Here is a 22,177-nt window from a genome sequence, read left to right as displayed (position 1 = left end):
ACTATGATCAAAATCTCTCAGAATGGATGGTTGTTGGTTTGGTTGGGTTTTTTTTCCACAGTATGTCACTTTTCACACAGCTGTGAGAGGATGAATTGCAGCAGTGAAGTTCATGGTAAGGATGAGATCTTGAGTAGAGGAATTCCTGTTCACTGAAGGTCATGCGTCAGAAATACCCTTTTCTGTATATCAGGCTTTAAAAGGACAACACCTCACTTCCTGGTCTGAGCTGAATCTGCTACGAATTTTCAAAATAACACTGATGTGTTTTTAGTGGTTCAATTTGTAATGGCTAAATCTGCAGTTAAAAACCCCCAGCAACAACAAAAACAAGGCTATCAGCCCGTAGCCGGCTGCACTCAGCCTGTCTGCTTGTGCTTTACTTGCAGCAACTTTCAGTAACGGGGAGTTTGCTTTATTTTCAGGACCAGGAGGAAAGAAATATTTTCCCAATACGATCTGTTCCTATTTATCTTCACGCAAGCTCTGTGAGGATGGAATATAAAGTACCTTTTAGTTTTAAGATTTAGTTTATTTGCAAAGCATTTCATTTTGTGCTCTAGTACAAACAGCAGAAAACAAAACAAACTCAGAGAAAAAGCAGCAATAACTACATTTTCTCCACCCCTTGCCAAAAACACTACAAAGAATGGAAAAAACAACGCCTCACTTCTAGACCCAGAACTGGTTAATCAAAGGAGTTGATGATCACGCACACCAGCCGGGAAAATAGCAGGTTTTTGTTGATATTGTAGTTGTAACCGGTACCTCTGGCGGCCTCAGATGGGCTAGAGGAACGGGCATGCCTGTCAGGTCTGCAGAGCGAGGAAGCCTTTCAGTAGCCCCCAACAAAACACACCGAGCAAAGGTACAAGAAACCTCCTAGTGGGCAATTCCTGAATAACCAGACCAGCAAGGGCAGAGCAGCTGCCCGAGCCCCCTCAGTCTGTATTTGGCCCATGATTCAGGCGCACGATCACCTGAGGATGAGGTGCCCACTGGGACTGTAGGTACCAGAAGAGCCTATGCAATTTTGTAGTTAGCATCCTAAGGCATTGGTGTCAGAGATGTATAGGGAGCAGAGAGTTCCACAAATATAAACAAATTTTATTTATCATCCAGTATGGAATGATTCATAACCTTTATCCAATAAACCTGCAGTACATCTTGTGAGCCACATTGCTCTAGCCAGGTCACAGGATCACGCTACACACACAGATCGATGCGTTAACACCACAGAGGATTGCATATGACCTGTGATGATAACCTTCTCCTAAGCATTTTAGTAACAATATCAAGGCTCATTTATCAGGGACACATATTTCTCTGGGATAATACTGAAGTATTTCAGACATTAGCTTTTTTTTTTTTTTTAATGTTGCAATTATGATCCCAGTTCTCCTCTTCCCTCCTCTCCCCACTCAGGCAATGCTTCCTAGCAGGACCAACAGCCCTGCTAGCTTTGATTCACACTCTCCAGTAGAACACAACAGGGCAAAGGAAGACCGAGCATTACCCCCTTCATTTAAGAGAAGGACTGCTCAGTTCCCAGTCAGATCTCCAGATAAGCACACAGATTTCAAGAACTTTCCAAGCAACAGTCCATCCTTGTGCTTCACAGTACCTTACCAGAGGTGTCCTCCTGTGTGAGACCTTCTCACAAGGTCCCCAACTGCCTTAACAGAGAAGGGCTTCACAGCCCCCAGAGTGACCAGATTCAAACTAACCTAGGTATCACTATTTACTGATCATCTTCATGAGCTAAAAGAGAAGTAAGAGTTACAGAGGGTCTACCTCTACTCCTATCCTTTATTCTGCAGATTCTGTGGAGAAGGAGGGGATAAATGTGGCTCTCCTTGTTCCTTGACACTCAGGGAAACAACAGGAATATTTAGCCCTAACCTTCTAAACCAGCACAAGGTATTTTTAAAGCTCTATAGGCTTCTGGACTCCCCCTTTGAAGCAAACAGTCTGCAAGCCAAAAAAAAAAAAAAAAAAAAATTAAAAAAAAAAAAATCACACAGTTACTTATTCCTTGTATTGGTAAACAAACTGGCTACAGTTCTTTCCCAACTATTGATCACTGCAGGCCTGGCTGCAGGAAACGGAGTCATATCTTCTGTTCCAAAATTATTTGCTAATATTCAACTAATTTTGACCCTATCTGTACAGTGAAGAGTAAGATTTGGTCCAGTCTTTTCCCAGAGTAAGTACTGTCTGAAGCACATTTATTTTCACACTGAGAACCCAGAGATTCAAGGGACGGTCTGCAAACGTTTCAGAGGAAGTTATTCTTATCAGTATTTTTCAGGGAAGTCCTGTACACCAAATACTTGAGATCAAGAAGATGTAACGGGAAGTCTATATCCTAAAGGAGGTCAGAATTGCAACTACCAGCATTTGCTGCCCTTTCTACCACCTTGTTTTTCAGTATTAAGATCATCCTTTAGGTAAGGTGAGAAAGACCAACTTCAAGATACTGACTTCTCCCACATGTTGATGTCATGATTACAAATATTGTCCTCTAAAGATTACTGTATATTAAGGAATATGCCATATTTCCCAGGCTTGTCCCTTGCATTATTTTCTGGGCGATTTGCATCATTGCACAAAGGGAAACAAGGCTCTCCAGGCTTGACAGGAGACTGCCTCCCACCACAAAGGAGTAACTTTCTTGCTTGCTAAATTTGGCTTAGCCTCCCTGTGGCCTCCCAGAAGGTGTCACCACACACCAAGTGAAAAAACGCCCTAGAAAACAATCCCCCACCCTAAGTGATTATAGCTCAGGACCTGTACTTCAGATATTTCCTGGGTGCTGCTGGTCCACAGGCATGGAGGCACTCTTTCTCTGGAGCACTAGGAAGGCTCTGCAGCCTGGTGGTTAATCGCGCATGGTCAGCTTCACTCTCCTCAGGAGGAATGAGGAAACAGAAGTAGAAGAACCTGTCTGATGAGACTCTGAGCACTGAAGCCTGAGGCAGGAGCTTTGGTAGAATTAAGCACTGTTTCTTTTAAAAGTCTGTCTAATTTTTCTTTCCCTTTGTCTCCAATTTGGTTGTAACCCATATATTGGCAGGGTCAATGAACACACAAGTTCTATTCAAGCCACGGAAAACAGGGCAACACACAAGCCCAGGGAAAGGTATAACTTAATCAAATTCCCTTTGACTCAAGATTGTCCAAGCCTTTTGTACAACATTAGCATAAATTTAAGGGGGGGGGGGGGGCGCGGCTCTAACAGGGGGACTGGGGACCATGCCTCTCTGTCATGCCATTAAATACTGCAATACCATTTCACGTCAGTTTCATTTCTACATGCTGCAATAACCCGATGCAAAAATTTTAGCCACTTGTTCATCATAAAAGCAATAAATTATGAGGGGACTGAATCAGTCTGACCATTCTATGTACATTTCTCAGTTCATGCTTCGAGCATATGATTTCCTTGTGTAACTTCTAGAAACTCCTGTGAAGAAACAGGTAGTTTTCCCCTTCAGCATGACTAGCAGTCAGGTCTCATTATACCCACCCTTAGTTCAAATAACACCAACAATGACTGCAGTCAGAATATTGGTAGCAAATTAACCTCACAGGGACAGTAAAGTATGCATTAGTGGGAGAGGAGCTGTCTAATTCAAACATCCTTCGCAAGCTCTGAATCTCCATGCAGGCCATGGTGTACTGAGATACCCATACAGCATGAAAGGCTCCAATGAAGTCAGCAAAGCTAAATGTGAAGGGCTCTGCAATTCATCTGAAAGCGAAGCACTACACCACTACATGCTTCTCTACCCAAAGGTCTTGATTGCATATTGAATACATTCATCAAAGTGATATCCACTTAGGAATCTACTGATGAGAAGTACTACACACATTTGGCATTATTTTACTCTACATAAAGAAAACCACGTACAAATGCTCCTAAACATGACAGAAAAACTGAAGAGGGATTTTTCCTTTTGCCAATAAGCATCTGGTATTTTGCTTTATCCTCTTGATGTCTTACTTTCATATCAGAGTTCTTATTAGTACAACAGACAAACAATGAAAATGGGAAAGTGATACAGTCCCTGTAGATCAGCTTGTCTTTACTCAAGTGCTGCACATGTCTGTGTACATACAGAGCAGTGATGATGTGCACTGCAAGAAATATTGGCAGTTAAAAAAGCTGAGAGCAGTAACTTCATTTTACTTCAGAGAGTAGATCTAATCTTAGGACTTGATCCTGTCGGGAACTGAGCGCCATAAACTTACTGAAAATCAAGCAAGCTCAGCATTTCACTGGAGACACTCAGCACCTCACAGGTTCAAATCCATACTTTTTAAAAGTCACTTCCTATTTGTCCTTTGTTTACCCTGGCTTATCCTGAACAGCGAGGCTTTCCGACATAGAGATAACTTTGGAAACGATTACTCTCATATTCTTTGATGATTTCAAAAGGCAGGAAAGAATCCCTCTCCTTTCCGAGGGCCACCCAGCTGAAGCAAAGAACATTACTTTTTTCAGGCATGCTAATAAGAGCCAGTAACAACCGAGTTGCCTTGGCCTTGAAATACCTGACCAAACTTGCTCTTGTTCTCCCTCAGTAACATATTTTCCTTCTGTATCTGCTTTCGCCAAGTTATCATTCAGACAAACCCTAAAAGGGAGGCTGCCCATGTCCCTTCCAGTCAGTATAACATTACCTCCTCCCGCCACACATATTCGCAGCCTTGATGTGTTTTATCCCTTATACCTATCTCACATTTGGATGGAGCCACTGGGAAACACAGTTTAACAAAGTAGGTCTTCAAATTAAGCTTTCTAATGATTAAATACGTTAACTGTAACTAAAGCTGCTACCAGTATCTCTTTCTCCAGGGGAAAAAAAGAACACACAGGTGGTGGAGAATGGCATCTCCTTTCCTAGATTCCTAACAGGAAAGAAAATGCAGGATGACTTGGGACATACATACCCAAATAAATGAAGATAGCTTATTTCATCCCTTCTCACACTGATGTACTCCAATTATTCCGAGCCAAACCAATTTTTTTGTTTTTTATTAAATCAGGCTAGTATGGTCTGCATGGTCTTCTGTGCCTATATACTCTGTTTCTGAACCAGGATCCTTCACAGTAGTTTTGATAAAGGCGGCCTGTCAACATGATTTTAAGTTCTGCCAGAAGCAGAAGTGAGGTGCTTTTCAACTGAGGGGATGCAAACAGCAGCCAATGAAACCGTGATTACAAGTACCACTGGGAGAGTAAGGTACAAGAGGGAAGTGGTACTGCAAAAGTAGTATCCCTTAGGATAGCAGGGTTGAAGTAGCATTGAGCCCTGGTTTGAAGATGTAAGCCCTGGGATGCAGGATCCGAGCTTCAGGGCAGGTGGCATTTTGAGGCACAAAGCAGTTATCTGCCCAGGGTCTTCCATTACTGCTCTTACTGGGAACTGTGAGCACAGATACTGCCAGGACTGCTGGGTACCCCTCCCATGCACTCTCTTTTTTGCTGTTAAAATATGTCAGCCTTGACAAGAACACCAAACATACTACATTTGTATTTTAAGTGAGGACACAGATGTTTACTTCACACTGAAGCACCGATGACTGATATGGTCTCACATTGTACAGTGGACCTGCCAACAATATTAATAAACATATCTGTATTAATTCAATTCTAGTATACATTCAAAGCATTCTGTCTTAATAAAGCTCATCCTTCATAAGTGTTACTGTTCCAGGAACGTAAACCTGGGGCACCAGGAGAATCTGAAGAGAACTGGTTATATTTGGGCACCACATCTTCCCACGTTTGTCTAATGCAAGAAAATCGCAGTTTCTCTGCAGTCAAAGGTGTCACTCTACTATAAACCTACAGTAAGAAATCAAACTGTTGACATACTCTCTTAAGCCACTATTCTAATTTAATTTCATGAGCCACATATGTTTGAAATCAAGGAAATCCGTAAGACTATATTCTAAGGGCACTGGTTTCTTGTTGTAGATCGCTGACCAGTGTATTGCAAAGTTATTATTAAGTTTTGGATGGCCATACATAAATGTGCAAGTTGTAAGTTTAAAGTCAATTCTAATAAACAGATGAAAAACCTACGTAACTGAAGCCCTAAGCTCATCACCTTTGCACTCCAATGCCTTCAGCTTCGCATAACACTACAAAACCGATATTCCAGTCATTGACTACTTTTAGTATGAAGGACCTTAACAATCCACATTTTGACTTTTTTTTCTGTAGTGTCTGCACAATACCTTTTGGATGAAAGAACTGTAAGTGAAAAGCTTTACTACACTTATAAATCCATCTCTTAAATTTATACTGATCAGTAAGCCCCACAATATACATAGTATCAAAAGACCCAACAGAATGCCACTTCTTCACAGCAGGTATATTGTGTCCTTCCCCCACTTCCATTGAGGCCCAAACACAGTAAATAATGAATAATTTTGCAAAACAACTCTGCGCAGCTAAACTGACACCTCCTTCATCAATTTCCTCAAAACCTCCCTTCCCCAAATTCACAAAATCTCAGTTGCTATAATCCGCACCAAATTTATCCCACTCAGGATCAATCCTGAAGCATAATATGTTAACCCCAAGCCATGTTAGCATATCCGGTGTAGTTACTCTGTGGCTTTTTCAAAACCAGGGACAGCCTTGTGTAAACCACAGGCTAGTAGTCTCCCAGGCAGGCAACACCAATGTAATCTCACTGTATCTGTTTTATAAACACGCTCAGGTGTTGGGCTATCAGGCTCTGCTGCACTGCACAGCTGTTCCACAGCACACACCAGCTGCACTTACTCCCTCTTCACACAACTCCAGCTGAAGGATCCTAAGCCTCTCTCCTGCTATTAGCAATGATGAGGCCCTAAAAATGGAAAATTAAACTTTCTGTTTCTTCAATTGAGTGACCCAAATGGAGGTCCCCTTTCCTGTGAATTTAGTCTATGAACTATCAAAAAACAAATACTTCAATTTTACATTTTGTCTCCTGTTGTCTTCTACCATATTAACTACAGCTATGGGATTATAAATGATATACAAAATTATGAGTTAAGATGACAACTGTCAAAGGTGCTCAAAACAATTCATTCTACATTTCAAAGGGATTTGCACATCCAACTCTTCAGCCCCTTTGCCAGCCTATGTATATTCATACACAGGTAAGCTCAATACCAGAGGCATTCCAAGTACATGCATGTAGGATACCTCTAGGTGGTAATTTTTTCACTGAAACCATAAAGTCGGTGCTGCCTCCAACTAGTCATCCAGAGAGGCAGCACCACTTTGCACTATTGACACTGCTTTGACAGCCTGGAAGCTTCATTTTATAGATCCATACTTCTAAAGGGAAAGTTCCAGCATCAAGGATGCAGCAATACAGAAGCCCTGCACTTCTGTTTGTTCACAACTGAAGGAAAGCATCCCCACAACAAAGTGGTTGCATAATTAAAACGGGGGGGGGGGGGGGGGGGGGAGAAACAACAACAAAAAAAAAACATAAACCCAATAGCCTGCAAAAGCTATGCTACACAAAAACAGAAATGTGATGGTAAGAATCCTTGTTTTAGAAAAGGAGAGTAAGAAGAGTGATTGACAGGTGAGGAAGCTGCAAAACAGAAAGAGAGCTACCTAAAAAGTATCAGGCAGAAGCATTATTTCAGTAGCGTAGGTCTCAGCCCCAGTCTTACCTCTGTACAAATGAGGATACTGATACCACCTGCAAAACTCTGAGACTAAAACCATAACGCTTGTGCCATACTTCTGGGTGACATGGAGGAATACAGTTTCTCCATCCATTACACTTCCTCTCAGGAATGCTGTGAAGATGACTATGCTCAAGATTCTCCAGACTCAGATATTTTGCAAATGAATTTCATTACTACCTGAGACAGATAAGATCTATGTATCACTACATGTACATCTAAAGCAGACAAAGGCCTCTTCTGGAACCACTGATACAAAAGGCTGGGCTTACATTTCGTGAGATCTTTTACCTGAATTATGAGTGAATGCCCATCCCATCATTTCCCTTTACTGACATCCTCATTTGTTTGAAGGAATTACGTGGATGGAAATAAAGGCAAAAATGACAGGAGAAAGGAGATAACGTGATATCACAAGTAGATGCAGGACAACTAAGTACGCAAAAACTTGTCCAACTAGTTCACAGCCTGCAAGATTCTGATGGAGTTATTACACATTATCTCATGGCTCACTAAAACTTCAGATCATAAAATAATCAGGATCAAGAACACTTTGTGCACTGTGAAAATTAATTCACCAACCTCACCTGTTGCCACAGACACTAAGGCAAAGCAGGCAATACTGATGACAGCCCTTTTTTATGCTGCGACCTGTTATGACATTTTGAAACTTTTATTTAAATAAAGCCTGCTGCAAATAATGATCTTCATTATTTGTAATCTGGCCTATCACAAAGTGACTTCACTTTGTTGACTGTCCGTCTTACATGTTCCTTGGTTTGGCACACAAGCTTCAGCCTCTCTCTCTGCTGACTCACATGAACAAAACCTCTCTCCCTTAACTACTCAACTACTGCTTCCCCAAGGGGCTCAAATACATTTTCAAAAGTTGGAATAGCACACCATTTCTTTCTTTTGCATATTTCTGTTCTGAAAAGTATGGATTTGTACATTATTATGCATTTTCTATGGCTTTTGCACAGTACTTCTGTCTTGATACACACATCCAAAACCTCTATAGATCTTACATTGTAGTTTATGACCTCATTATCCAAAAGATAGTAAGTTTTCTTACTTTACAGCATGAGCTCCTCCAGGAAGAAACTATGAATTTTCTGTTTCTGCAAAACCTAACACACTGTGAGTGTTATCAAAGAGAAATAACTCCCACATTCAAGACTGTCACCCTGCCAGAATGTACGCATCCATGCTCCAAGAAGGTTTCAGCACTTCACTCCTGTCTTACTGAAGATATCACAAGCATCAAGTACATTTTCATAGGCGCATAAAATGTCTCCGAGACTTCACATAATTTGCATCGTAAGTTGATTAACTGTGCATAAAGCTTATACGCAGGGGTTATGCAGACCAGCACGCTGCTACTGGGTAGCAGATTTTACTTACTAGTCTGCACATAGGGTGCAGGGCTGATTCACAGTTGCTGGAAGAACTGCAAACTTTCTGGCAGTTCTACAAAACATTTGGCCTGTAATTTGTCTTACTGATCATTGCCACAATTACACCCAAGTCCCAAAGAGAAGCAGCTCATACAGTCGAGTGGGAGATTGCTCTAGGGAGAAAAGGCTTCACCAGAGATGCCCCCATTTCTCACTGCCTGCCTCCCATTTTACTCAGATGCACTTTTTTTGACCTTGGTCTTCCAGGAACAGCATAAAAGACAAAATTACAATCTCACACTTCGCATCTGATTTTAAATCTGATTTAAAAACCTGTAAAGTTTGGATTATACTAAGGATTTTGAAAGCTTTATGGCATTAATAACACTGATACAGTAAACAGTGCTTAGCTGGAGAGTGTACACATTTTAAACCAAATATAACAGTTGAAACATGTCAGAGCCTGTCAGTTTGATGTCCAGAGCACTGTCAAACAAGGCTAGAGATCAGTTTCATTTTTTTTGTTCAAATATCCAATGTATCAGCCAGAAAAAGCAAAACGCTAAGGTTTTGGGTTGTGGTATTTGGTTGTTTGGGGTTTTTTTTCCTTTAAAAACACTCTGAACAATAGTACTTGCAAGAAAACATGTGCGTACCAAACTGAAGACAAGGCTAGTTGGTGAGAAATCACAGTTCTGACCAACACGTTCAACAAGCAGTTCACAGTGCACTCACAAACTCATTCATACACAGTTCAGAAGCTGAGCTTACTACAGATACAACACTGAAATAACCACTGATGAAAAGACAGCTGGGTAACACTTTTGAAAGACTGCTGAACCGGGAGCCTAAACTCTTTGTGTGACTTCCATACATCTGAAAAATTTACAATAGGCTTCAATTCTGAGAAATAGATAAAGTGCAATATTAAACATAGAAGGAATTCAACTGATGGCAATGTCACTATCCATCTCCCTAACTCAGCCGGCAGCAGAGAATCACTATGCATGCAACTCCATGATACATGTACTCTCAACAGTTTCAGCAACAAAGAACACCACTCAAAGAATTTCCCATTAAAATCAATATAGGAACATCAGCTTTGAATTGGTGTGCGAGACAATTTATGCCCTGTCTGCTCTCCAGTCATTAGCATACAGCACATGCTACAGAGTTAAACTTCTTTCCTGTTTGTTTAGGGTATATTGGGTCTTGCTTACTCACACATCTACTTAACAACAAAACCAACACAGAAAAGTTTCTGCTTTTTGCACTACACTGGGCTATGACAAACAGAGGTAAACTGTGCCTGATCTATTTTTTTATACCATACTCCTGTCCTACAGTAAATGCCTTCAGAAAAAGGATCAGGATCTCACAGTCCTATTAAATTATATATACAAGAAGGTAATGTGAGACCCCCTACACAAGGCATCTTGCAACATATGGGCAAAGCGGACACAAAGAACACGTGTGAAATGGCAAAGCAAGAGCACCTAAAGAGAACACAGGAACCTGTGTAGGTCACAGTGCTGGGCTGCTAATGCATCACAGAACTGTTACAAATCAGTTTAGCTGAATTTGTATTTTAAAACCTTTTACATGGCCTTATAAAAATGCACATGCAAAGCTACCTCCTAAATATGACCACTAAACCAATATTATTTCTAAAGTAATGGATTTCACTATATATATATTATATATATAATATATATTAAGAAAGTATTGCATAAAGGTCATCAGAAAGAGCTACAAGGTTTTGCTCTTTAGGTGAAAAGCACTCTCACCTGCTTCTGATACAATGGGTAACACTTTTACAAAATCAGTACAAGAGGTTAATAAAATCCTTCTTTGCTCCCCTCAGAGCCTAGACATGGCTCTGAGAACTTGCTGGCACAAAGAGTAAAGGTGTGGAATAAAACTTAACAAAGCTTATCTCAGCTCAATGACATTAGGGCATAAGATTAACCCTATATATTGTGTCTGCATCTGATTATTGTACTGGTAGTGCTCTAACCCAGCTAATGATAAAGAAAAAAGCTCAAATGCAACAATACAGTTAATGCCAGCTTTAATGAAATTATACAGAACAATCCTGTACAGTTCCCTAAAAGTGGGTGATCCCAAACATTCTTAAAGCTATATGGGATACTTAGAAATAACTAGAAATTTGGGAACCATGGACTAGAGGGCTATCCTTCTAACCCTGTCAATTCCTTGAACAGGAACACCACATCATGGAAAGCATCAGGATCTCCAAATACCTCCAGGAAAATCTCCACTATTGCCTCTTCCGTTCAGACTTCAAGTTAGGGGCACCAAGCAAAGCTGAACTGATAGGTTGCTGCTAAGCTACTGCTACAACCTTTCACACTGGTAAGCATTTTCCTACTACTTCTTTTGGCTTCCTCATCTGCATTTTTTGACTTGTGCTTGGCCTGTAATTTTTGAAGACCATAACCATAATTTCACTTTATATAAAATAAAAATACCAAACAATACTAGGTCTTTTCTGTGATTAGGAGTCCCTGAAAATCCCAACAGTCAGTACAAACTAAAATTTTACATCGCTTGGGAGAGTCCAGTTTTCAGGGACAGATCACATTCCTTCAACATCCCACTGACTGCTAAAACCAGAGCATTTTGCTTGAAGTTCAAAGCTACCATATCACACCTCTTCCTTCAACCACTTCTACAGCACAACTAACTGCAAACTCAGTGCATCTTCTGACTGCAGTCAATTGCCCCTGTCTGATCAGTCAGCTCCCTGCTGCTTGCTGAGAAGCACGGTGGGGACACGGACTGGATGACAGTGACTGGGCAAATCCCATACAGCTTCAGATACCGAAGATGCTTCTGAGTCCTACTGACACAAGGAGCTCACTGGTCCACCACAGTGACAAGAAGAAGGAAGGAGCTGGAGTGATGAGAATGACAGCAATATGAATATATTGGAAGTAAAAACAAGAACAATAAAGGGAAAGTTAAAACACAGAGCCAGGACTTAAGGACAAGGTGATAGCAGTGGGACTAAGGAGAAATGAGCCATGATGAGGTCAGATGTTCAAGAGGTGCCAAGGAACTATGGTGTTACAAGGAAGGAAAAAGCAAGGAAACTCAAACAAACAAAAAAAAAGATTTCTCAATAAATCCAACTAGAACCACGTGAGAACAAAGCGGACACAGCACAAGTGACCTTTAGCACTTCCTTTTCCAACACATTCTCAGACATCATTTTCAAAGACCATGGACCAATCTCACCTTGAAATAAAGGGAAGTTAACAGACACCACAAAGACTTATTTATGCAAAGAGTAAACTGGTCCCAGCAAGAAATTTGTACCTGCAATAGGTCTCTGTACAGAGACCTATTGCAGGGCATTTCATTCATGTAGCCTGCTAGCATTGCCAAAATCAAAATCTTATGCAATCCTGTAAAGGTCACCCTATCATTTCTTGAGCATCTTGAAGCCAGCACAGATAAAGAAAGATTGAGAATTGGCAGCATGAAGACAGAGCAGATGATAAAGAGGAAAGTGAAAGAAAACAAGGAAGGAGAACACACTACTGCCTTGCTGGCTCTTACTCTGTGAAACAAAGCAAAGCAATTCCAACCATCTCCTCATCACCTCTGCAGAGTAAACATCAGCCTTCCCTTCTTGTCTCCACCACCATTACATCTGCTTCATTGCTACCACGTCACAATGTAAAGATACTTATAAACATTACCATTGACAGAGCCATGTATTTTTCAATTACATTAAAACAGCCAACCTACTGAAGAATGAAGAGCTCTAAAATGCATGAGACCCTGGTCCCCCACGATAAATGGCTTGTTACATATTTATACTGTAAAGTACTGAAAGATACTAAGTTGGAAACCCTAAGTATTAAGTTTACCTACTCTTCATTTAAGATACAGAGATACAATGGGGGCTCGCTGTTTAAACAACGCAGACGTGAAATTTATTTGGTAACATCTAGCCATTATTCACGCTTTTTTGCTCCTGTCTGTGATGAAATTGCCCAGCGGGACACCAGAAGCAACCAAAATGATTCTATCGTCTGGAACAATTAAATCAGCTTAAGTTAGCTGATATAAGGCAAACATGGCTGCCTGCAAGCCTCCAATGGAATCAAACTTCACCTTTTTTAATTCTAAAAGCAACGGTCTGTCTTTACTTCTGTTCTTGAACAACTCAAGCCCTACAGAGTTCAGTGGGGGAAAATCTCTTAGAACTTTGTAGTGTTTCTCTAACTCTGCTTCCAATAAAATAAACGTTAAAACTCCTGTTATATTTAATGGGTGCATGCCAATATCGCTAGGTTTTTTAGCTGTGCTATTCAGAAATAAATGAAATCTTGGCTTCTGTAACTTCTGTTAAATCACAGCAATGATAATTTAAGATTTTTTAACTCTTAAGAGGAATGTAAGCAAGAAGACACTCAGAAATCAACTTTACTAGTAATTCAAGCTACTGACTGTGGATAATGATCAGAGCAGAAAATAATTCTGCAGATGTTCTTACATCATCTTCATTTGCATTTCACCTTACTAAAATATAGGGCAAAGTACATAACTGCCATGAAAGTTACCCAATCTCTAGAATTATTTATTAGCTTTACAGTTGCAGTTTCATGTTAATATTGCCGAATATACTTTTTAAATCTTCTAATTACTGCCTGCCAAATAGGAAAGCAGTTGCTTAAAAATGCAAAATTAAAACTCTGTCAGCGTTCTGTAATGACCACTTTGCCCCCAAATGGTAGCAACGCCTATAACTGCTACAATGTCAATGACTCAAAAGGGCATTTAAAATATGCCCGTTCAGACCGTGCCCTGTCTAGCTTGACAAAAGAGTTTGTTTGCTTTCCTCTCCCCAGAACCGGCAGTTTTCCAAGCTGTCTTTGGACTTCTGATCTTATTCCATATCCAGATAGTTCCAGCCCTACCTTTCCATGTGGATGGAGGGAAAGTCTCTTCTCACTACTCCCTGACCACAGACTTCCCATTACTTGCATACCCTATTGTTTCCAAAACCTCTCTTACCATGAACTGTAGATGCCTTCCTCTTACAGTCTGATAACTGGGGTGAGGGAAAGGAGATTAAGACAATACAGGGTAAAGCAGAACTGAATTCTACCAGCCAATTCCAAGCAGAAAGGCTCTCACCCCTATTTTTTTTTTTTTTTTTTTACAAATTGCATTCACAGCCTCCCTTCAAACTTCAAAAAACCCCAAAATGTTCATTTAAATAGAAGTGTAGTTAGGGAGTGGAAACTAATCACACTTAGATGCCAAGTCCTACAATTCCAACTTAAATCAAATCCTCATTTGGGCAGTATTTAAAGAATTCTGGATGGGGAGGGCAGATTTAGTTTTGATGGCTGAGGACAGTAGAAAGCAGGTCTGCATGTGTAAGATTTGCAGAAGAATAATAAATCAGTAAGAGTAAAATAAAAGTAAAGGATGTTCTTAAATGTTATTTATTCTCAGTTTTCCCTTGGAAAACTTGGAACACAGGACTCTGTTGAGGAAAGAATTGAAGCACATCTGCGTGAAATCCAGTGAACCCAGCGGTTTACTCACAACTGTGAAGTTCTGCAGTGTCTGTGGAACCACCTGAGCTGGAATAATTATATGCACTGCCTGAAAACTAACACAAGAAGGACACGTAGGAATCATTTTCACCACACTTGGACATTTCTTAAAGTCCAGCTTTGAATTAACACCTATAAACTGATGTCTGTAACTGGTAACTTTGTTCTAACAAATAACTTTCTACAGAGTTCATTAGAATTACTTTCACTATGTGGAACTTTTTATCAGTATTGGTATTAGCAACAACAGGACCAGGTTCTGATCAGTCATGGGATCAAATCCTGACCTACGTGTATGATAATTCAGTGCCAAGTGAAATGCCTGCTCTACTACATGCTTTTCATGCCCTGAGCAATTTTTTTTCACATCTGAACTGAGACTTCAAAAGCTATACAGTAAGCAAAGTAGGGAAAAAAAAAACCAAAACCACAAAAAACACCAAACAAAGGAAAACAGGTCAGTGAGCAACATACGGCCTTCAACTAGTCAATTTGCCTATGCCAGCTCATCCATATCTCCTACATGTGCAGCCTTCTGCTGTTCCCAAAAGGGCAGCTGGAGCATGTGGGGCAGCAGCAACTATTCGTTACCCTCCTCCAGGATTCTCGCCATGCCTCATCTCTTCCTGTCCCCACTTTGCCCCTTCTCTCTCCCTGCAGCTGCAACCACAGAAGCAGCTTTTTCCCCCCTCTATTGCTTCTCAGCAGGCTGGGTAGAACTGCAGGTAAGCAGGAGCTGTTAGGAAAGAACATTTCTAGCAGGGAGTAGGAGTAGATTTACGCAGCTGTAGAAAGGGATTGGTACGAGATAGTGGGTGAGCTGCGTGGTGACTGCACCACATCCCCAGCAGAGAGGGAAAAAGAGAAGGCACAGGAGGGAGACAGGCTGGGGGAGAAGACAAGGAAGACCCCCACCTGCACAAATCACTCTCCAAAACCTGCGATCTCTTGACAACTGCTCAACCTCACAATCAGGCTTAGTCCCTGTGAAACCCTGCTGATCCCCTGTAGCTCCCTCACCCCTGCCCCCCAAACCCGACAGGCGCTGCTCAGTGACAGCTTTGCCATGCAGAAACCTGTCAAACAGGACAGCAACTTTCTTCTCATTTCAACAAATATTCTTCTGATAACGCTTTTCAGCAGCCCATGAACTACAGTTTAGTTGAGACATAAAGCCTTCACAAGCAAAATCCTAGGCCTTTCAATGCCATCAGCATTGACAAGTTCAGCCAGAAGGCAAAAATAGAAATACCCCACAGTGACACTCTGCTAGCCTAACGCCAACCTTCTGCAGTGTATGGCACAAGCAGAGGCCAACATGCAGTGACCTGCACTAAAATGATGACAATTCCACTGTCTACCAGCTACAACAGATCAACTGCTGACTGAAAGGAGTTCCCATTTCAGCAACAGAAATGGCACTTTAAAAAAACCAACCAAACAAACAAAAAACCAAACCAAAACAGAAAAACTCCGATAAGCACCTAAGAAGTCTTTCCAGTTAATTCTGACTAGAGGTGCTGGAAGGAGACAGTTTTATTTCTTACATCCATGGACAGCTTATGGGACCAAGGACGCAAAAATGTTGTAATCCCTCCCCTGCTGTTGCCTTTGGGGTGACATTCAGAGCTCCATTAACCTGTGTGTCTAACTGTATGGACTGCAACTCAAAGACCTAGTCTTTCCAATAGGAAAAATTCTTCAATATTACGTTATAAGCATGACATAAAAATGCATAACTCGGCAGTTAACAAGGATGTAAAAGAGTGTACTTCTTCCCCACGCCATTTCCCCTAACTCATCATCAACTTGATATTGAGATATTACATTAACTTGTAACAAACCTGCTTCATGCAATGGTGGCACAGTTGCATGACTAATTTCATATTGATAAAATGGAAATATGAAAGGATGCTTTTAAAAAGGTATAATGTTTTAAATTTGGATCTGGAGAAGCAGCACTGAAGAGAAAAAAATTGGTACAGAAGATATTTGGGACCAACAAAGAAAAGCTCACTGAAATCTGCGTTTTATTTTTTCCCTGACAGCATTAGGGACTTTTTCAAGACAGCAGAAAATTAAACTTGTTTCATTAACCTAATTACAGCTGTAAAATATTTTCAGTGGAAATAGAGGCTTTCCTTGCTAAACATTGTGATGTCCTGACTGATTTAGTGAGTTCCACTACTCAGCCTGCAGGATTCTCAGGACGACTCAATAGGTTTTCTCGTATACAGCCAGGCTAATGGCTAAGACCCTCAGATGGAAGGTTTGGCATAGGTCCAATCACACTGATTTCATCTTTCCTCAACTCTGGAAAGTGGACTTGAACTCAGAACCCACACTACCAATCATCCAAACACATAAACATTGATCGTGCTAATTCACAGGGGTGAAACCACAAGGCTAAATATCAGTGGAATTTTCCTTTCAGATCTCAATTCTACTCTATTCTAAAATGTAGCTGCATTACCAGCTCAAGTGCAACATTTATGTACGCCACATGTCAGAAAGCTAAAGACATACTTCATTATTCCCTGAATTACCTAACTCAAAAATATAGCGACAGCTTTCATATTATTAGTTTATTTTTCACTCAGAACTCGCAGGTTGTTCATTGTTCTGTATTTCATATTTTTCAATGTGTAAGTTCACCAACATCCTCAGGAATACTCTGTGCCGTTCTGTGTAACATTTTATGTGCTTACAGAAAAGCCTCTAATGTCATAAATCCAAAGCTCTCTTTAAAACTGCAGTGTAGCCATGACTAAAAAGAATCTGCAAAACTGACACTTTCACTGTGCTATGTCTGTATTGATGCACCACTGGAAAAGCAGCCATCTTTTTAATTGTCACTATACCTTTTTTAGAAACCCAAACAAATATTTTTTTGTTGATCTTCAAAAATAAAGAAAAAAGTATACGTTTGATTTAAAAGCTTCCTTCAGTAAAATCTGAACCACTGTTTTAGGCCTCAACTTTGATTTTTTTTTAAATATATATATTCAAGGACTACACATATCATAAGGTTAGAAATCATTTTTGCAATTGCTGAATACTCTGTAGATAAAAGGAACCAGGATTTTGCATATTTGTCTGACTTGTCCTAATACAATAGACGCTATCATGATTTCAAGCTTGGTACTTGTTTATCATTAGTGTTTCCACTGTAACCATGGCATCAGTATATAGCACAGGCTTAACAGTGAGAAAAATACCCAATATTTTCCTAAAAAACTCATCTCTTAGAAGAAATAGAAGGATTTGCACAATGGCAAAAATCAATCAAAGTAGGTGAGCTGGCTAAAGAAAGAAACCTTTTCTTTTTAGGGGAAAAAACCAAAACATTATTTCTTTGCAAGTCTCTTTTGCATTTTGGACTGCTGACAACAACCTAGAAATACATTACAGTATAAGTAATGTAACCTTGACCCTAGTGCAGAAATTATAAAACAAATATTGAAATTTCCTTATAAAAATATGTGCAGAATTATACGAGATGGAAAGCATTAAAGTAATTAATATATTGACAAGAGGCATTCTCAGCACACAAGCATTTTCTCAAACCTATTTAAATAGTGACAGTCCGGTCCTGCAAGAACTGTTGCATCATCCTGGAGGTGAAGAGGGGCAGCAGCACAATTACACGGAACACACTCAACAAGTATGTGGTACCCAGTTCAAACTTTTGACTGCCTACAGAGAAACCCTCAGAATGGCACAAAAAAAGACTTTATCGTCTCCAGGAGTGTTTCTTAGGTTGCACTTACTGGGTATTTCAGGCAGTAAGGAGAAATGGGTTCCTGTGATTGCTGCTTTTAATTTGCTTGTTATAAAGTTAGGAAGGAGTACTACAAAACTATCTGCTTTAAATGCCAAGAGTGAAATGAAGGAGTTAGTCCTTTTATTAAACAGAAGAAACTGACTGTATCATACCAGCAGATCTTAGTCTAACACTGGTTTAGGCCACGTGCATTTTCCTTGCACTGTGAAACCCATTCATTTCATAGATGACTTCTCTTTTTCAGGTTTTAATATAGACTCCAGACACTGATGAAGATACCAATAAATCTATTTACTTCACTATGGACTCTACAGAGATATCATGGCCACAGGCCTTATTTTAACTCTGTGAAATCACCCAAAAAACCTGCAATTTTCTAAGAGCCAGTTCTCCAAAGGTTCCCACCTATTAACAATGCAATAAAGACACTCGATTTTACAATTACAGTGACACGGTCAGTAAATGGGAAGATTTTGGAAAGGTTAGAGCATAATCCTATAAATACTTGCTTCCCCATCAATTCTAACTGCAACCCAGGGAGGGTGGTGTTCACTGTGTATTATATGCACTGCACAAACACAATCCAAACTATGAGTATTTAACAGCACAAAACGAGGTAAGCAATGCTTCAGAAGCTGCATTATATTGAGATGACCAGTTATGATCTGCTGCCATGTCCCCAATTCTGTCACATCCACAGACAACATGCGTAATCAGTCCCTCATCTCTTCCCACCCAGTGAATGCTGGACAGCAATGAATCCTGGTGCAATAAAACACAGCATTTATCTGATTCAGTTATGTAGATCCTCCCAGATCTTGTTTACAATAGGCCTCAATCTGTTAAATTCCACTATTTACCTAGGGACCAGACGTTTTGAGTTCACCTTAAAAATCAGAGCCAGGATGTATCCCAGCACAACCAGCACCACCAAAATTCAAACTTGGCATCTGCAGCCTTCCAGATTTGGTGACAAACTCACAATACGTACCACACACAAAAAGAACATACAAAATTATTATTCTTTCACTAGATATTTGTGATTATGTCCTCCTCCCATCGGTCTCAAAGATGAAACACATGCACACACCCCTTGATATTGGGAGAGCCACAACTTGATTATCATTCAATCCAGGTAAAAGACATCTGCAATACCGCTGCATTTGTCTTTTCCAGATTTGGCTATTTTTCCTCTGCCTATCACCCAGCTTTACCATCCCAGCTTACTGATGTGCAGCTTTTATAGAGCATCAGAATAATCTAGATCCTAATTATCACAATGTGACATATGTAGCAGAAGTGAAAAATATTTTGAAGTTGTAAACATAAAAGTTTTAACAGTAAAGTTATTCAGCTCCTAATCAGCATAAATAGAGCCTAATTCTTTCACACCTCTCCATCATTCTGACATGTCTTTATACCACTGCATTAAGTAAAGAAGCCCCACAGAATACATGAAACTCAGAGCTATTAACTCTTGCTATTTTTACGTTGGTCCTGGTTTCTTTGTCTGTTTGCCAAAGAAATATTGCCCTGACTAGTATCCTTGACCAGAACAGGTAAATACTCAAAAAGATGAGCATACACATTTCAAATGGGTGGTCGAGCAGGGCGCATTTAAAATCAGAAGACAGCTACTATTGTCATATTATACATCTTATTTAGAGGATATACCATTTAACTGCTTAACTGCAGAAATGCAAAATGTGCGTATTCACGTTTCCTGCAGGGGTTTTTTTTGTTTGTTTGATGTTACTGTGTTAAATCATAGTACCCAAGGTTGTCAGACCAAGGCTTTTCCAGGGTTTTTTGTTGGTTTTTTGTTTTGTTTTGTTTTCCCACTGAGGCACATTAGCCTCTGGGTCTTTAAGACACTGCAGAAGCTGTTAGACATGTTGTGTATATGGGTGACAGAATTTGTCTGGTTAGGGCCAAAATCCACCAGGACCCTTTTATCAGTTTTGAGCATCTGAAGAAGCATTTTGTTAGCTCTATGCATAAAGGTGTAGATCAGCTGGGGGAAGGAAGGAGGAGCATCAGTGTTGATGCAGTGAGCTTTCAAGTGACACGAAGACACCGAAGCGTCTCATTATCAGAGGTCAGGTCTGGATTTTTGAGGCTCGTCATTGCCAGGCTGACCAAGAGCGTTCACACTGAAATGATAAATTTGGTCTATGTGCCAGATCCGAGTTCTGCAGTAACGGTCTGTACAGATGCATTTGGTTGGGGGTTTTCAAACACAGCAAGATAACCAGACTTGTATTTATGTAACGTAATTTCAGAAACTGAAGTGGTAATTATACATCTCTGACTTAGATTCAGCATATTTTTCTTTCCTCCCTTGCCCGTAGACCACATGCATTACATGTAGAGTAACCATGACTATCTCAGTGTAACAAAGTGTGGAAATAATGAAAAGCCTTCAGGGCCATTACATGCCCTTGGCAACCTAGCTCTGCAAGACAGATGTTGTACCCGGACCCATGCCACGGAAAATCATATGTTACGTGTATGCACCTACAGCGCGAACACTCACCCAGTCCTCGAAGTGGCGGCTCCCGTTCTGCAGCAAGTCCTCAAACTGTATAGTGCAGTTAGCTACAAAATCGTCGTACCCGATGGGGGCATCGTGGAAAACAGCCATCTCTATCTTCCTGCCGTTACAGACGTCGGTGACAAATTCATCATTCCAAGCAGGACTGTTGGTCTTCTGCTTGGTTGAGGTCTGCCCAATCCTGGAGTCGTCCACATTGAGGGCTATGTAAGGGTCCAGCAAAAAGGTCTGCGGCCTGGGACCCACCGCATGCCTCAGAGACCACGCCGTGGGTTTCAGATTCACTGCCTCGCAGATCTTGATTTTCAGCAAGCCATTGAAAACCACCATGGCTGGATGGCTGCACTTTTCCCGGGATTAAACACTCGCCCGTCGCACTCGCACCGAGAGGGAGGGAAGGAGGGAGGGAAGGAGGGAGGGAGGGCCGGAGGGAGGGAGGTCTCGCCAATAAATAGGAGGGCAGGTCTGGGAGTGGGGGAGCAGGATACGGTGCGGGGCTCTTCGCCTTGCTGCTGCTGTTACCTTGGATTATTTAGCCTTTGCTCTTGCGACACCCAGTGAATACATTTATTTTCTTGCCCGTGTTTCTAACGGAAAGCAAGGGAGGGGGGCCGCCGGGGAGGGGGAGGCGGCCGCGGCTGCAGAAACCCCCGAATGCGATCAACACCCGAGCATAACCAGCCCCCGGGGCGAGCAAGAGCCCTCTCCCTTCGCCCAGACCATAATCCTGGATCAGGCTTGGCAGCGGCGGCAGAGCCGCGGTCCCAGGCTCCCGCACACGCCAGTCCCGCCCGTGCGCCGCACAACAATACGCGCACACGCGTACACACACACGCACAGCCCGCGGCACCGATCAGCAACGCCGGCCGACCCACCGGCCCTGCCGACCGCACAGCCTGCGCTCAGCAAACATCCACCCGGGCGCCGTCCATCCGCGCCGCCGCCCGCAGCCGCCCGTCCTGCGCCGCCGCCTCCTGCTCCGCCGCCGAGGCCGAGGACCCAGCGGCGCGACCCCCGCGCATGGGGGGCGCCGGCAGCGGAGCGGGCCGCGCGGGTCTCGGCGGGCTCCGGCTGGGCGGCCGCCGCCCTGGCGATGGGCAGAGCCGCCGCCGCCTCCCGCCTCCCGCCGGCCGCC

General features: G+C 41.6%; 1 protein-coding gene across 1 annotated transcript in view; it reads right to left on the bottom strand.

Annotated features, from left to right (window-relative positions):
- Positions 1 to 21,372, bottom strand: part of PRKCE (protein kinase C epsilon) — a 293,250-nt gene extending 271,878 nt beyond the window's left edge. Inside the window, exon 1 of the mRNA XM_056357343.1 lies at positions 21,025 to 21,372. Coding sequence (XP_056213318.1) covers positions 21,025 to 21,372 — 348 coding nt within the window. The remainder of the gene's footprint in view (positions 1 to 21,024) is intronic.
- Positions 21,373 to 22,177: the final 805 nt, after the last annotated feature.

Source organism: Falco biarmicus, chromosome 12, assembly GCF_023638135.1.
Source record: "Falco biarmicus isolate bFalBia1 chromosome 12, bFalBia1.pri, whole genome shotgun sequence".
NCBI classification, from domain to species: domain Eukaryota; kingdom Metazoa; phylum Chordata; class Aves; order Falconiformes; family Falconidae; genus Falco; species Falco biarmicus.
Note: the sequence above shows the minus strand (reverse complement) of the source record. Positions and strands in the feature narration are given on the sequence as shown.